The 18,180-nt window shown below is 50.1% G+C and overlaps 1 protein-coding gene across 1 annotated transcript; it reads right to left on the bottom strand.

The window, feature by feature from the left end:
• Positions 1-1,059: 1,059 nt before the first annotated feature.
• Positions 1,060-17,664, bottom strand: LOC308562693 (somatomedin-B and thrombospondin type-1 domain-containing protein-like; the record flags this gene model as incomplete). Its single annotated transcript, XM_081149093.1, has 5 exons — positions 1,060-2,503; positions 6,454-6,630; positions 9,261-9,339; positions 10,293-10,487; positions 17,421-17,664. 5 exons carry the CDS (start codon positions 17,662-17,664, stop codon positions 2,386-2,388), a joined length of 813 nt encoding a protein of 270 aa, XP_081005219.1. The 3' UTR covers positions 1,060-2,385.
• Positions 17,665-18,180: the final 516 nt, after the last annotated feature.

Consider the following 18,180-nt stretch of genomic DNA (forward strand, 5'->3'; position numbering starts at 1 on the left):
TGTACAGAGAAACCTCCTCGGAGCCCTCTCCTCCCATCATCACAGGCCGTACCATGCCAGGATGGGCAGGAACAGGAGGCTGGATGTCCGGTCCCAAGTTCAATCTCGGGGTTTGTGAAGGCCACGCATTCCTAAGCCATCGCGTGGATCTGTTGAGCTAGAATGCTGGGCTGTAACTATTCCCCACCACAGCCTCTGCCTTCCTGTTGGGTCAAGAGCACATGGTTTGGAGTCCAATTCAAATCCCAGCTCCAGCATTTTCTAATCAACAGCTCAAGCCAGTCACTGGACTTTTCCTGAGCCTCGGTTTCCTTATCTGTAAATGTAGGAAAGATCACAACTTTATAGGGTCGTTGAGGGGATTAAAACAGGCATCGCTGTTCAGGGGTGAAAAAAAACAGTAGCTAAGAGGGACTCCAAAAAGTATATGATACAGAGCCTGGGCAATGCAAGCACTTACAGTCAGCTTGGGAAGACAGCACAGGCACAGATAAAATGATTTCCACATAAAACGGCCTCTTATGGCCGAGACAAGTGTAGCCGCGGAGACAGGGAGAGCTGGCGTCCAGAGCCTGGCCTCCTGGCCGATCTGCTCCTCTCTCCTCTTCACACCCCAGCCCCCAGCTCCTCGCCCCAGACCAGCCCACACAGGTGCTGCTGAAAAACTTACCCAGGGGCTCACTCACTCTCAGAGAGGGGGACAGCGATTCCCAGAGTCCTGGTTTAGGAAGGGGGAGTGAGTAGCAGCAACATTTGGGCCAGTTCCTGCCCAGCCCGAAGGACAGCTGCAAGATGTACCCTCTCCCCCAACCCCATTCTCCACGCTTCTGGGTCCAAAGGCAGGGAAAACCGAGCCGGCAACTCCTCGAAAGGTGGGGAGGTGAGTCACAACTCCCCGAAAGCTCTGTGTCCATCACAGTGGTGCTTCCCCAGGTGGCAAGTGGGGAACCCAACCTGAGATGGTTTTACACCAAGCCAGGACAGCAGTTACAAAATCAACCACAAGATGGGTGGGCCTTGAAAACATTATGCTAACTGAAGGGAACCAGACACAGAAGACCACTTGTATGATTCCATTTATATGAAATGCCCGGAACAGGCAAATCCATGGAAACAGAAAGTAGATTAGTAGTTGCCTAGGCTGGAGGGTCTGACCGATGGGGACTGACTGCTAACGGATACGAGATTTCTTTTGGTGGAGGGACAAAAATTGCTCTAAAACTTGACCTTCGTGATGCTTATACAATCTTATGAATATACTAAAAAGGACTGAATGGTACCCTTTAAATGAGTGAATGGTATGGTATGTAAATTGTATCTCAATAAAGCTGTTAAAAATACATTAAAAATATATTAACAGTTGACTCCCAAGGGGAGAAAATTTGCTCCCTTTCAAGTCTTATAACTGCTAATTTGTCAGGGATCCAAGTCTCCATTAGATACCAGTGGGTCCTTACTATCTCTCGCACACATGCAAATGTCTTGTTTGAACAAGAAGAGAGCGGGTTTCACGCTCAGCGCCTTGGGCAGGCAACAATACCGAGCCACATTTGTTTGGTTTCCATTGTATTATTTTTTCTGATTGCCTTCTAATTATGGCAATTGATCATTCATCTATTCATTCATTTATTCAACAAATATTGAGCATGATTGTGTGCCAGGCACTGTTCTAGGCATAGGGGACAGAACAGGAAATAAGACAGACCAAAAACTCTGCCCTCATGGTGCTGATGTACGGCTAGTGTAGGGAATCTAAGCAGTAGATGTAGTTCATGGGTTTCAAATCCCCACTGTGCCACTCACTAGCTGTGTGATCTGGGCAAGTGGTTTAACCTCTCTGTGCCTCAGTTTCCTCACATGTAAAGTGGGGATATAAGTGCACCTAACTCAGGATCCAATGAGCCAGTATGTGTAAAGAGCCGGAGCAGCGCTTGGCACACTGTAAGTACTTAATAAATGATGGCTGCTATTATTTATTTTCATTTCTAGTTTGATAAAACATTTCCTCTTTAAACACATGTATTTAAGTATAAACTGCCTTTTAAAATATATTTATTTTACTTAAAAAATGGGGTGGGGAGTGGAGAGTCAGTAAAAAGTAAGTGTACAGGTAAGCAGGACAGGGCAAAAGCCACGACAGTGTGCTCAGGAGAGGACATTTGGGGAACCCAGAACTATAGGGTGATGTTAGTAAGGCTAAGTCTCAGTAGAAACATAAAGCTATTTTCAGTGTCAACATAAGGACAGGCTTGTTCCTTCCATCTCAGATTTGCAGACTTCTCCCTACTCCTGATCCTGCAGGGTCCCCAGCCCTGGGGCAGGGGTTCCCTGGCAGCCTGGGAGGCTCTGGAGAGCAGGGGTCCGGACAGCGAGGGGGCCACGGCACTAGATGAAGATGAGGCTGTGGACCTCTGGGCAGGAACAGTCCGGGAGCTGCCCAAGCCTCTCCCAGGTCCCTTGGCACCGGGGGTGGCCGGCCGCTTGCCACAGCAACAGCTGGTTCCTGCAAGAGATGGGCTTGACTCAGTGGCATTATGAATCTCTGGGTTCCAGGCACATTTGCCTGTGTGGGCCCCTTCCTCCATGCAAAAGATATTTTAAGTCATAGCTTACAATGGCATTGTATAAAGAGGAATATAATCCAGGCTGGATTCACTGTCAGATCTTCATAATTATAGTATCTTTTTTTCTTCCGATTTTGAAAGAAATTTTAAAATTTTCCTGGGCCCTAAAAGTACGTGGGCACTGGGCACTATGCCTACTGGGCCTGATGGACAATGGCCCTGAGCTGGCCGCAGTGCCAACCCCAGAGGCTACCCGGGGCAATCCAGACTCACTTCTTAGGGGCTGGGGAGGTGGCAACCCGGGAAAGTTGCTTAACCTCCCTGTGCCCCTTCCTCCTTTTGGGAGGCGACACAGTGGAGTCATTAGGAATGCAGGCCCTGTCCGGCCGGTGTGGCTCAGCTGGTTGGGCACCAAAAGCCTGCTGGTTCGATTCTGATCAGACGCATGCCTGGGTTTTGGCTCAGTCCCCAGTAGGGGGCATGCAGGAGGCAGCCAAGGGATGTTCCACCCTCACATCAATGTTTCTCTTTCTCTCTCCCTCTCCCTTCCTCTCTCTCTAAAAATCAACTTAAAAAATATTTTTAAAAGAACACAGACCCTGCCATGGCCAGTGTGGCTAAGTAGTTAGAGCATCGTCTGTGCACCCAAGGGTAGCAGGTTTGACTCCCAGTCAGGGCACATACTGGGGTTGTGGGTTCGATCCCCAGTAGGGAAGAGAGCATGAGGCAACCGATTGATGTTTCTCTCACATCGATGTTTCTCTCTCTCTCCCTCTCCCTTCCTTTCTCTCCTCTCTCTCTAGAAGCAATGAAAGACATATCCTCGGGTGAGAATTTTTTAAAAAAGAACACAAGCCCTGGAATCAAAGGGGGTCATGACCCAGATCCTAGCAGCCTCTGCCATCTCTTCAATGGACAACAGAGATATTCATAATCTCCACCTCTCCGAAGTGCTGGAAGGTTCTGCACAATGCTGTGTGCAGAGAAAATAAAAATGATCGTGACAATAACTAACCATGTCAGGTACAAGAACGAAAGACCTTGTAATGCTACAAGGCAGCCATGTGAATGAACCTTGCAAACCTTATAGCAAGCAAAAGAAGCCAATTCCAAAAGGCACACTCTGCACCATTTCATGTATTTAAGTTTGAGGGGGGGAAACCAAAATTAAACTATAGTGTTTAGGCATCCGCACCAAGTAGAGCTATTAAGAGAAGTGTGCAGTGGCTTGCCATGAAAGTCAGGGTGGCGTTTCCTTTATGGGGAGGGGAAGGGCTGGGGTCAGGAGGGGGGGGGCTGGGGGGCTGACCAGGTTCTCTTCCTTGCCTGGGCGGTGACTACTCAGGTGTGTCTCCTTTCCAAACATTTGTTAACCTGTTCATATATGTTTTAGCCAATTCTCTGTAGGAATAATTCACATCTTTTAAAAATGCAAAATAATGACAATTAACAAATGCTGACTGAGTGCCTACTCAGTGCTGGGCACTGTTCTAAGCTTCTAAGCACAGTGCCTGGCACAAAAGAGGGGCTTCACAAATGATAGTAAAGTTACCGTGATTATTACCATCTCATGGTATAAAATGGAGCTTACAATGCCTCTTGTCTCAAAAGGTCTTAGGAGGCCTGAATGCTGTACAGCACCTACCTGGTGCCCAGGGCACCATAGGTGCGTGACTATGGCAGGTGTTCCTTCTGCTTGTCCCAAACCCAGAGACACTTCTCAGGCTAAATAAACCCTCCTAAAATCCCCAACTGACAAACTAATCCCTCCCAGGCCTGGGCCCTTTGCAAACCCTCCCTTGCCAGCTGCCCACGGAAAGAATCCAGCTGACATCTCGTCTCTGTCCTCACTTTGATCCATGTTCTCTGCCAGTCCTGCCTGGTGATCTCATGCCCCAACCAGACCTTCCATCACCTGCTGTGAGCCTGGGTATGGTGGGAGCAAGGAGAGACGGCTCTCCCTGGTACAGCCTGGCTCTGCTTTCCATTCCTGCCCCCTCCCTGGTGGAGTCAGGGGTTCCTGCGACCCTCATCTCAGCCTCACCAAAGTGCCATGACCCTCATCCTGAAATATTTGCATCCAAAAGGAGAAATTTGGGATTAATCAGAGTTTTAGGGATAGGAAGGCTCATCCCAAGGTGGGTGGATAAACCAAGGCTCTAAGAAATGAGCATCTAGCTCAAAGAACAAATCTCTAATGGTAGAATCTCAGGTCTAAGTGGGAGAGAGATTGGAGAAGGGCAGGCAAAGAGGGCCTCTTTAGAATGTGGTAATATTGTTTGCCATTTATTTATTGGGCACCTCCCGAATTCATCACATACATTACATCTCATTTTCACAAAGTATGTATTATACACATTTTATGTTGGACATGACAATAGCAGCTTCTACTACTAAGCATCTATGAGGGGCAAAGTCAGGTGGAGGGCTGGCCCAGTCACACAGCTAGTAAGGGCCAAAGATGGGGTTTGAACCTGGATCTGTGCAGTCCCAATGCTCTTGTTCAGGCACATCTGTCTGAAACACTCTATTTGTCACTGGCATTCCCTGCTCTAGGTTTGCAGTGAGCGGGGTTGCTCAATTTTAAAAGGAAAGAAATTAACACTCTTTGGAATAGAAGAACTCCCTGGGACAGACAGACCCCAGAGTGTGCTCTCATTCCTGCAGTGTGACAATCTCTGCAGTGGAAAAGCACTGTCAGTGGAAAGTCTAGATTAGTCTTTAGAGCTTGGCCCAAGGATCTGAATGGTATAAATTTAAATCCCATTTCTACTACTTGCTAGGAGTGTGACTTGTGCACCTCTTTGCATCCAAGTATCCTAAAAGTATCCATTTTGGGTTCTTGGAATGTTTCAATGGCATGGTGTGTGTTAATGTGTCCTTACCTCCTAACACGCTCCCCCTCCTTCACCCCACTCTGACCGCCATGGCGTCACACTCCCGCCTCAGGGCCTTTGCTCTTGCTGTTCCCTCTGCCTTGAACACCTTCCCCCAGATATCCACATGCCTCCCTCCCTCATTTCCTTCAGATCTCTGTTCAAATATCACCTCAGTGTAACCTTCCTTGAAAAACAACCACCCCCAGAACTTCCCCCTCATTCTGCTCTCTTTCCTTAGCACGTGTCCCATCTGACAAATTACAGATTTGCCTGCCTAATGCCTGTCTCCTCACAGCAGAATGTTCTCTCCAGAAGAGAAAGGACCACATCTGCTTCATTCACTGCATCGCCCCAGTACCCAAAACATGCTCAATGGTAAGTGCTCAACAAATATTCATTAAATGAATGAATATAAAGAGCTTAAAATAATGCTCGGCACGTAGTAAGCACTCAATAAATGTTAGCTGCTATTCTAATTAGTATGCTAAGTGCTTTCGGAGACACCTGTTCTTGTGGGAGGCAGTCTGGAGGGGCAATATAAGCCAAATCTAGGTCAAATCCTGCTGTGTGACCTTGACTAAAGCACATTGCCTCTCTGAGCCTTAGTTTCCCCATCTATAAAATAAGAGTAACCAAACTTGCCTTTTAAGGGAATTTTGAGAATTCAACAATAATGCCAACTCCCTTCTCTTAAGCTCTATCTGAATTCCAGGAGCTATGCTAAATGCTACGCTAAAATCTTGCTTAACCTTCACCATTGCCCCATGGGGAGTTCCTCTTATTATCTGCATTTTTGGTAAATTGGGGTTCAAAAAGGTTATGAGATTTGCCCTGGGTCACATAGCTGGAATGGCAGGGGCCGTTCCTCTTCAGATACTGAGACCAGGACGCTCTGGGCCCCACCCTGACCAGGGAGCAGCATCTCGCTCCTGTGGCGCCATCATCTCTCATGCAGCAGAGAAGCTCGGGGCTCTGCAGTCACACTTGCCACGCCCCAGTCCCCTGCTCACCCTCTGGCCCCGCCACCGTCCCCGTAGCAACGTCGGCTCCTGGCATCCTGGGCAGGCCACTCACACCTCACACAGACCATGTGGCCCTGGGTCAGATACTTCGTCCACTGGGCATGGGGTGCCCTCACCTGCCGGCAGCTCCCTGGAATGGGCCCCAGCCGGAAATGGACACAGTACCTGCAGCCACACAGGGAGACACCACCCCAATCACCTGTGAGCATGTATGGAGCAAGCTACAGTGCACTTAGCCCTGTGTATGCCCAGGCTGATACAATTTCCTCTGATACAGAAAACTTTGGGCAGCCCAATCTGTAAAAACAGGTTGCATTCAACAAGAGACTTGGTTCCTGCTCGTTTTTGTTTTTTTTAATATGTCTTTAATATTGATTTCAGAGAGGGGAAGGGAGAGGGGGAGACAGATAGAAGCACCAACGATGAGAGACTCATTGATCGGCTGCCTCCTGCACACCTCCTACTGGGGATCGAGCCCGCAACACGGACCGGGAATCGAACCTCGATGTAGGTTGATGCTCAACCGCTGAGCCACGCTGGCGAGGCCCCTGCTCTTTTAAGTTAACCTCATTGAAGGCTTCCTTGTGTCAGGCCCTCTTCCAAGCACTGTATCCAAAAGACTTTATTTCTCATGTCTCCCCACTAGAATGTCAGCCCCACAAAGGGAGGGATTTGTTCGCTCTGTTCACTATAGTGTCCAACTCCTAGACAGTACTGGCTCAATAAAAATGTGGTGAATGAGTTATTTGGTCCAATGGAATAGGGAAATCCTGTGAGGTAGGTGTTGCCCCATTTACAGATTAGGAAACTGAGGATCGGAGTGTTAACTTGCCTACGGCCACAGCTAATAGGCCGTAGTACCAAAAATGGAACCATCTATAAACCCCAAAAGCCTAAACTGACGCAAGAATAATTTAAAAGGGAAACTTCCCATCATGGGGTATTTGAAGTAAAAGCCAACTTACCACAGTTTTACCTCTACCCAACTTTTCTACAAAAGGCAGTAAATGGCACCCCCTGCTGGGGGAGATGCAGCTTATCAAGGACTCAGGGGTGACTGTGCGGGGCTAATGCCCCCTGGTGGCTGCAGCCTCTGGAAGGCCTCAGGAGTAGATCATTTTCTCCTGGGACAGCCCCAAACCTGTCCCCAGACCCTTCCTCTCTGAGCTGCCCCCAGAACTCTTCAGGCATCTGTCCCTTACAGAAACCTGTAATAAAGGAAACAGTCTTCCCAACACACCCCCTCTTCCCTTTTTTGTAGTTTATTTGGGGAACTCTGGCCCTCCCCCTATTTGGTCTTGGAGGGGCAATCGATCTGGGGGGCTGGTCCTGGCTCCCCACACCTGACACCAGCCTGGGCAGGTGATTAAAGCCGACCAATCAGAGGTCCCACCCTCGGGCCACGGTGATTGGCTCAGGGGTGGGCGGGATCCAAGCGGGACCAATCAAATGCTCCTCCAGAAACAAGGCTCTGCGACTGGGAGGAAGGGCTCCTTCTGGGGACTGGCTCTGCTAAGCCGGGGGGGATGCGGGGCTGTGGTTCCCGCGCTGGCCACTGCAGGAAGCATGGCTGCTTGAAAACGAAGTCAACATATGGAAAGAGAGGGAGAGAATGAATATGAGAGTCCTGACACTATTTAACCTCTCGGCTCCAGCCATGCCTGAAGTAACACTATTTCAAAACTTCCTTCCCAGCTACTTAAACCAATAATACTCGTTTTCACTTGAGCCAGTTTGAGCTGAGTTTCTGTCACCTGCAATGAAAGGAATCCTAACTAATAAAGCTCCCTTTCCATCTCCATTGCCACTGCTTTTATTCAGACCTTCTTTCCATTGATGTTTGATGAGCACCCGCCCTGTGCCCAGCAGTATCCTAGAAGCCGGACTCATCGCCACCATCCCCAACACACTGGTCAGCCTCGGTCCCTGCAATTCACCCTTCACACGATGCAGGGCTACCACCCTGGTCCAAACCACCTTCCTCACTCGCCTGGACTATTGCGGTCACCTCCCCACTGGGCTCCTGGTTCCTTCCTCGCCTCCCTCTCCAAATGTCATTCAAAGGGATCCTATCCTGTGAAAACTCAGGTGAAATCATGTCACTCCTCTGCTGAAAACCCTCCCATGACTCCCATCGCATGTGAGAAAATGTCCAACTTCTCTCCACAGCCTATAGGCCCTGTGAGATCTGACCATCCCACTCCATATGTTTCTGGCCTTATTTCCTCCACTCTCACTGTCCCTGCATGCCAGCCACACTGGTCCTGCTGATCCTTGAACACACCAGGCAGGCCTTTTCCCAGGACCTTTGCACTTCCTGGTCCCTTTTTCAGACCTGCTCTTCCCCCAGAAAGCCTTCTCCAGACCTTAGTTCAAATGTCTCCTTCTCAGTGAGGATGCCACTGGTACCCCACCCTCTTCCCTGCTTTATTTCTCTCCACAGTACGTAGCACCATTGACATGCTATTTGTTTATTGTCTGTCTCCTCCAACTAGACTGTCCACTCCATGAGGACAAGAATTTCTGTCCTCTTTTGTTCCTTGCTGTAGCCCCAAGGGCCATCTCAGTGCTTTTCATATAATGGGTGCTCAATAAACACTGAGTGAGTGAATGAATGAATGAGTTAAAATGGAGGTCAATTATTAAGGACTTCCCGATCACGTTAATGAGCTTACAAATTTGTAACAGGACAAAAAACAGGGAGTCAAAGTAAGAGAAAGACATAATGAACATTTAATTCAAGGAAAATGTGCACAGATTTTAGTGTGACCTTGGGTTCATTTGCTTCAACTTACCCTACTCTCTCCTGCTCCTTGGGAACGCCTCGCTTTTTCCGCTCTTTCCCATAGCTGCCTGTGGTTATCAGAGCGGGGACTGTGGACCAGGGAGAAAACAGAGTTAATAGCTCAGCATGACCCAGGCTATGGCACCACAGGAAGCTGGGTTGGGAACCCCTGGCCTCTGAGTGGTCTATATGGCAGCCCTAAGGAGACTATGGGCTCCTGGAACTAGGTAGGTGGTGCCCACTAGTACCCTTTATGTGACACAATCATATTTATCTCTGAGACTCAGGGCCTAGCACAGGGGGTTGAATAGTGGGTCTCAAAAGTTTTTCAAATGAATGTTTTTTATAAATAAGTGAGGGAGTAAAAACATAGATAAAAGACTTAATCACTGGATGGATGGATGGATGGATGGATGGATGGATGGATGGATGGATGGATGGATGGCTAAAATGATGGAGGAAAGGAAGAGTGCAGGTTTGATCTCTGGCCCCAGTTGGGGTGCATGTGGAAGGCAACCAATCAGTGTATTCCCTCTCTCTGGACATATTGATTGGTTCAGCACTGGATACATGAACCAGGCCGAGCCAATGAGATATCATCCCAGGACATTTGCTGAAATTAGGGGGGCAGAGACCTTTTCTTTTAGCTGCTAGGCTGGTTGGAGGGAAGCCTGGAGCTACTCCCAGTTGGCCTGAGAATGAGGCCAACTCAGAGGAAAACAGCTGAGAAATGAGGAGTCCTGGCCACACTGCTTGAGCCCCTGGATCCAGCTATGCCTGAATGCAGCCACTGGAATTTTAGTTACATGATCCACACATTTTGGCTCAGGTCAGTTTAAGTTGGGTTTCCCAGCATGTGCATGCAAAGTCCTGACTGAATCACACCGGGAGATAAGTAGAAAGAAGATGAGATGCCCAGAGGAAGTCAGAGCTTCTTACCTCATTCACAAAGTGAGAAGAGGGGATCAGGGCAAAAGTCCCACCCCAAACTTGGACCCCACAGAGGATCTGGCAGTCACCCCTGGTGGCCACCCCAACTCACACAAGGACTGCTGGCACTCCACTCCCTGGTGGCTCCGGTACTCCACACAGCCAGCCCGCTCTTCCAGGTGGGGGCAGGGAGCACCCCCATTCCTTGGCTCCTGCAGAACATGCCTCCTGCGGACACGGTAGGAGACTTGACAGGGTTTGGCACAGCGACTCCAGCCACTCCACTCTGCCACAACGCAGGAGATGGCTGGAAGAGAAGGTAGTGTCTCAGGGGCAACTTGCATGGGGTTGGGCTGGACAGTGGCCAGATCTCCACCTTCCCCACAAGCCGAACCCTCAAAAACCCCACACAAAGCACTAGGACTCTTGTAACTCTGAGCCCAGGCCTTCCTCCAAAGTTACTCTGTGCTAACCATTTAGACATCCACCTAAACATCCCCATGTTTGTTCACCCATCATCCTTTCAGTGATCATTTCCGTGGTTCTCATCACTCACTCCTTCCATAAACATTTCTTAAGCACCGAGAAGAACTGATTTCACCTCTCTGTGCCTCAGTTTCTTCCTTTGTCAAATGGGAATAAGAACAGTATTCACCTGACAGGGTGGCCTTGAGGGTTCAACCAGATACAACATACACAGCACGTGCTTCTGGCACATAGCAAGTGCTCAGGAAATACAGCCAATCCTCTGCTGCAGCGACATGAACCACAGCGACACAACCAACAGCACGGAGGAAAGAAGCCTCTTACAGAAGCTACTCCCAGTGTGACATATTTACAGAGTTTTCAAACCTGCAAACAGTGCTACACAGTGTGTAAGAAGTGACACGGGCATTCTACAGAGCACATATATGTGGTTAATCCCCATTCTTTAAAGATTCTGTATTTGTGAATTTGCCTATTTGCTAAAATTTGCTTGTAACCCCCAAATCAATCCCTGAGATGCTTTGCTGTCATCCACACACAGCAAAATTTCCAGTCGCCCAAAGTACAGCTAATGTCACACAAGACCCGATCCGCCTTCTGGGCTGGAGGCAGCAGGTGGCAGGACAATGCAGGGTAAGAAGCTCGGGTTCAGGGCCAGCCACAGGGGGTTTGAGCCCCAGCTCTCTCTCTCTCCCTATCTCTCTCTCTCTCTCTCTCTCTCACACACACACACACAGACTCCTGCACACACAAGACAGCTCCTACTGCCAAAATGAATTCACTCATTTCACAAATATTTAGCGAGCGACCACTGCGAGCCAGGCGACACAGCGGTGAGCAGAAAGGCAGGTGGGTCCTCGTGAAAAGCGCTCCCCAGCTATGACACATGTCCTCCTTCACAACAGGAAAATGTGAGACAAAGTACATCCCTGAACTGAGGGAACGAGGGTACTGTGTTGTAGACACAGTGTTGCTTCTGGCACCTCGGGAAGTCACGTGGCCCTGCACAGGTCTCCCCCCTGGCAGAGCTGAAGTGCTCAGAGGGAGAGAGGAGGGCAGGGAGGAAATCAGGGGTGGCAACCTAACAACCATGGTTGCTTTCATCCTTCACCAAATAATGACATCAGTGGTGTCACTCGTGCTGAGCCAGGCAAGTCACACACGCGACTTCATGGAACCCTCACCGCAATCTTAGGAGACTGTGTGCTCCCTGTCCTTTGCCCTGTGCCCTCCGGGAAGCCTGTGCGTCACAGAGGCTCCCTCACCCCCAGATGCCACTTGACTTTAGCACGTGGGGGGCACTGTTAGGAAGGAGAGTGCGGCCCAGGTGTTTGTTGCCCCCGCCCCTTGACACAGCCTTGCTCCTGTGGAGGGGCGCCCTCGACCATGAATCCTGCTCTCACCAGGCTCCGGTAACACCATTTCCTCCTGCACCTCACTGTGAATAGAGCCCTCTCACATTCTCTCCCCTCTAACTCTTCTGGGCATACCATCTGTCACTTGCCAGGACCCTGACCCCTATATGATCATCTCACAGGGGAGACAAGGGGCGCTTAAAGGGGCAGAGTATCTAAGTTGCGCCAAGGTGTTGGAGTCAGACAAACCTGGGTGCAAACTGCAGACTCGCAGGTCTGGTGCAATGACCAATGCAAAGCACTGAGAGGGTTGTAAATGCTCGGTACAACAGTGGTCTTTATGCATTTATTTAACCAGTATTTCGGGCCTACATGTGCCGAGCACTGGGCCGGGGGCCTGGAACTCAGATGGGCAAAGCAGAAAATGCTCCTGCCCGGGAGGAGCTGACATTCTACAGGAGAAACAGACAAAAAACAATGCAACCTGTGATATAATTTCAACTAGTGATCCCTGCTCTGAGAGAGAAACAAAGCAGAATAAGAATGGCAGGGGTGGGGTGATGGGAGCTGTTTGAGATGAAGGGATCTAGGGAAGCGGACCCCCAAGACAGAACATCTGAGGAGGTAAAGGAAGGAAATGTGTAAGTATGGGGAGGCTGAGAAGTATTCTAGGTAGAGGAAAAGAAAAAACAGGCAGTGCAAAGGCCCTGGGGCAGGGTCAAGGTTGGATCCTGGAGGGACAGTGCGGAGGCCAGTGTGGCTGGAGCAAAACAAGCATGAGAGAAAGTGCTAGTGGAAATGTCAGAGATTGAGAAGGCAGTGATACCATACAGGGCTTTGATGCTGATTGCATGGGTCAAAGAGGAGCACCAATGTTGCGCCATGATTCCCTGCCCTGCCCCGCCTGACAGCAGGTGAGAGATTTTGCAGAAAATTAGGCAGATGCCACCCTACACATATTCTTTCCATGTTGTTGGCATCTGTGAAGTCACCAAGCAGGAGCCACATGTGACGTCCCCAGGGAACTGTCATCACACCACACCTAGGCCTAAGCTTGCGACCTCAGTACGTTCGTGTGATTATTCATAGCTCGTCAGCCTCCCCTGCTTGTGTCATCTCCAAGGAAGCACAGTCCTTGTTCCCTGCTGAGTCCCAGCACCAAGCACAGTACCTAGCGCGTCGGGACCCAGTAAATAAGGAGTAAAGGACTCCTGATGAGCAAATCTCGCCTTAGCGACAACAAAAATATTACCACAGGCTGGCAGTGCAAAAAGGTACCACCAGATGGCGGTGTTTCTCAAAACAAAGGCCACCCCACCTTTTTCTGAGTAAAGGAGAAATTCTAGCTTATCAGTGTAGCTAGAAAAGAGGGGGGAGAAGGCGGGAGGCTTAAGGGCTGCTCATCCAGCCCTAGAGACCCAGATAACACCTTGCCAGCCGAGCCTGCTGGAGCCAGATCGAATTTCCCACAGTTCCCTTGGATCCCTCTGCCCCACTCGGACAGGCCTGGGGCATCAGGAAGTGCCTTCCTGGACACCCCGAACCCCACCCTCTCCTCTGGACCTCAGTGCCCAGCTCCCTGGCCGTCCACCCTCCTCACTGTCTACCAGGAGGATTTTTCTGGAATACAGTTCTGACCTGTCACCTGGAATCCTTGAGTGGTTCCCTATCCTATTGATGTGGTTCATAAAAGGTCTTTTTTTAAATAGTGGATCATAAAGACCCCCAAGCCAAGTGGCTAAAAATCTAAGTTGTTTCTGCAACACACCTTCAGTCGTTCACTCCCTCTCCTCTTGTTTAATGTCCCAGCACCCTTTACTTCAAGTTCCTTTAAATGCAGTCTCCCACAGCTCGGTGACAGGCAGCTGTCATTTCTACCTTTCCAGCCTCCTTACCCTACTTTCTGGTAACACTGCCTCAGTTTTCTTTTGAGGAACCAATCCTCCCCATACTCAGTCCACATGGTTTGAATAGCGTGGCCTCAGCCCTCATTCCTGGGATGGGGCTTGTGAGCCAAACATGGCTAAGTGACATACCCCTCTTCCTAGGCTCAGTGATTGACTGAATTATGGATGTGCATGCAACCCCAACTGGGCCTATGAAAATCGTCCCTAGGGTTTTGGCTGGAGCAAGTGGGGAAAGGAAACTCTCATTCCGCTAGGGACACCAGTTCAGAGCTACTGGGCACTATCTTTGCCACCACTGGGTGACAGCATGCTTGAGAATGAAGCTAACACAAGCAGAGCTGAAAGGTGGAAACAGAGCCCTGATGATATCCTCAGATCCCTGGATCCAGCCATGCCTGAAGCCAGAATCCATGAACTGTTTTTCAGTTACCTGAGCCAATCAATTCCCTTGTTAGCTAAAGTCAATTTGAGACTTGCCACAACCCTAAAAGTATTGACTAGTGCAATGAATACATAGTAAGTGCATAAATGGGGACATTGATCCTTACAGGGTTCAAGTGAGATTTAAAGAATATAAAATACATGAAAACATTCGGTAATGGACTTGAAAAGTGGGAAGCAACGGTGTCCATCCTTTAAGGCCTTACTAATCACTCCAGCTCTGCCCTCTCCCTGCCTCCACCCCATCCTCAATGATCATTTCCAAGCCTCATCTTGCTATCTTGCTCTGACTTAAATTCTTTCACAGCTACCCTGTCTCCCCTAAATATAAGCTTGAGGGGGATCAGAGCCCCATCTTTCCAGCCCCGATGGCTTCTAGCTGAGCCGGGCACATAGCAGATGGCCAGAAGTGTGATTGAACTGAATGTGGGCAATGTCAAGTGCTCCTCTTCTACCTGTAGGCCCAAATTTCCCTCTCCCAAATGGGTAAGTCCCTCCCCCTGCTGAGCAACCATATAATATTGTGGTCTGGAGCCAGACTGCTGGGGTTCAAATCCCAGATCTGCTGCTTAATAGCTGTGCAACTCTGAGCAGGTCACTACCTCTGTGTGCCTCAGTTCCTCATCTGTAAAATGGACATGAAAACACTATTCCATAGGGTTCTTATGAGGCTTAACAGAGACAATTTACTTAAAGCACTTAAGCCCTGGCTGGGTGTAGCTCAGCTGGTTAGAGCATCATTCTGATATCTAAGGTTGTGAGTTTGATTCCTGGTCAGGGCACATACAGGAATCAACCAATGATGCATAAATAAGTGGAACAACAAATTGATGTCTCTATCTCCCTTCCTCTTCCCTCAAATCAAACACACACACACACACACACACACACACACACACACCAGGACCTCCCTGGCACTTGGTAAGTACTCAGTAAACGTTAGGGTTTGTTTGTTTTTTTAAGTCATTCTCAATATCTCTTTCTACCACAATCAATTACTGAAGTCAGTCAACATTATCCCCTAAATCACTCATAAAAAAACGCAATTCTCTCCATCTCTTGCCTCCTAACTGGTCACCATGTCCCTTTCTGCCCTGCTCCTCTGGGAGACAGGAAAGTAAACTTGTCCCTGGAATATTTATAAGACCTTGGTTCCACCCAGCCCAGACAGAGGGACAGATCCTAAGTCTGCTGCTTTTCTGACACCTTCCCAAGGGAGCAAAACAAAGAGGGACTCAAAGCTTTGAGGCTGTGGGCCCACCAGCCCAAGCTCTATAAAATGGAAAACGCTGGGGAACTGATAACATCGTGAGATTCTGTGGATGAGGGTCAGACTGTGGGAAAGTATCACTGATCCCTCTGCCTGGGCCCCTTCTTGGCCCCCTACCCCTGTGCTAAGGTGGGGGAGCCCCTGTAAGGGCAGCCCCACACTGTGAATGACCCAGGGCTGGCTGCATGCACTCTCTGTACAGAAAGCAGACAAGTACAAAAGTGTTCCCAAGACAGTCCTTCTGCAAGTTTATTCTGGGGGAGTCTCATTTGCTACGATTTGGGGAGATACCACACCCCAAATTACTTTGTCCTCTCACTGTTGCCTGACTTTCCACCACTAGCCACTCAAACTTGTGGGAAGCAGCAAGGCGTTAGAAGACACAGGATCACACCAGGTTCAAAACCTTCTGGATGACCTTGGCTGGCCAAAGCTTTCTGCTCGCCAAGCCCAGCTTTTCTCACCTGCTAAACAGGGACATTATTATATTCAGGAATCCCAGAGTGCTGTGAGAAAGTAATCAGGTTTGATGAGACACCCAGACCAGCTCTTGGGCACAGAGATAGTAAGTGACCAATAAATGTTGGGTCCCTTCTATTATGAGTTTTTTAAAAATGGTAAATTCTTAAATTTTAAATATAGGTTCTTTCTATTTAAATTCCTGAAGTACCACTGATGTCTCAGGATAGCAGGATCCAATCGTTTTTCTCCCTGACAAAATTGGGTTATATCCATTTTACAGTGGGACAGAACGTAGATTTTTATCTCCAGTGGGTGTGAAAAACTTACTCTTGGGATTTAAAGAAGACAGAATCCTCCCCACTAGTGACTCAACAAAATCAGGCCCTGATTTCAGAGCCCAGTGGCCACCACTGTGGCAGGGTCTTTATAGGAAATGCTTAGACCCTGGTCCTGTGACCACCTCTGCACCTGGACCACAGGGAGGCTTACCTGTATTGGAATCCCACCCCTCGGCTTCTGCTGGCCCACCCAAGTTTTACCCTGCTCCTCCCTCCACCCCACCCCCAGTTCTTTTGACCACCTGCATCACCCAGCCCGCATTCTCGGTCCCCTCTGCAACCCTCCACTCTAAGCCTCTCCAGGCTTGGGCAGGGCCTTCTCCACCCCCTCCATTTGCCCTGTGACCCCCTGCCTGCAATGCAGCTCGGGTACCCAGTCCTCCCCTGCACCCCTCCATGGCTCACTCCCCCCATCTAGGGTTGCCAGTTAAAACACAGGACGCCCAGTTGAATCTGAATTTCAGAAAAATAACCAATAGCCTTTAATAGAAGTATGGCCCATGCAATATATAGGACGGGCCATACTTCTCTTAAAGTAGAGTTAGTGTAAGTCTATGATATATACTTATATTGTATAACATACACTTACACTAAAAACACTTTTGGTTGCTTATCTGAAATTCAAGCTGAACTGGACATCCTGTATTTTTATTGGCTACATCTGGCACCTACCCCACCCCAAGCGCCCCCTCCTCCCTCGCACCCTCCCCTCCGTGCTGCCCACGACCCGTCTCCCTTCCGCGTCCCTCCCGCACCCGTGTCCGGCTGGCGCACCTCTTCCATGACCCCCCACTTCCATGAGTCCGCCAAGGCCGGCACGCAGTCCTTGTGTCCCCTTCTCTGGGACGCCCCCCAACTCTCCAAGCGACCCCTCCATCCTGCCTCCCCGACACTCGCGCGCCCTGGTCCACGCCCCGCGCACCTTTCCCCAAGCGCACCCCTAAACCCCGCGCCCCGCCCCGCCTCTGCTCCCGGGCTCACCGGGGCAGGCCCGCGAGTAGTCGGCGCAGCAGTCCCGCACCGCGCCGCACGCCTGGTCGCAGAAGCAGCGCGGGGGCCCGCGGGCCGCGCAGGTCGGGTCACGGCCGGGGCAGCAGCGGCCCAGCGCGGAGCAGCCCCGCCCGGGCCACGGGGCGCGCGGCGGCCCCCGCGCCCAGGCCCCCGCGGCGACCGCGGCCAGGGCGAGGGCCAGGCGCAGGGCCCGAGCCGCCTCGCGCGGGGCCATCGCGGGCTCAGGCTGCGGCCCGGCGCCCTCGGGGACCCGCCGGGGCCCGCCCCGTATTGGGGCGGAGGCTCCCCGCCGGACCCCTCCCCTACCTGTCACCCAACCCATACCCACCTCCCTTCCTCCCATCCAAACTTTGCACGGCTAGAGGAGGGGAAATATCAACACGACGGTGATAATCACCCCAGCAACTTTGCAGGGTTCCCCCAGGTTTCGGGGAAATTGAGGAGACACAGAGGTTCATCAAAGCAACATATAATAATATAAAACAACAATGTTCTGTTATAACAATAATACCAGTAATAGTCACTGTGCCATAATTATAATAGCAATAATAGGTCCCAATAGTAAGAGCCATAATAATTGCCAGGGAAGGAGCCTGGGGGGCGAGCTGTGTTCCAGGCTCTGGCTGTGGCATGAGTATCGGCCAGAGCTGAGCGCCTGGCGCACACCTTCATTTTTTGCTACATTCCTATCACCTTGACTGTCATTTCCTGAATATTTCTCCTCAAATGG

This window comes from Miniopterus schreibersii, assembly GCF_964146895.1.
Source record: "Miniopterus schreibersii genome assembly, chromosome: 10".
Taxonomy (NCBI): domain Eukaryota; kingdom Metazoa; phylum Chordata; class Mammalia; order Chiroptera; family Miniopteridae; genus Miniopterus; species Miniopterus schreibersii.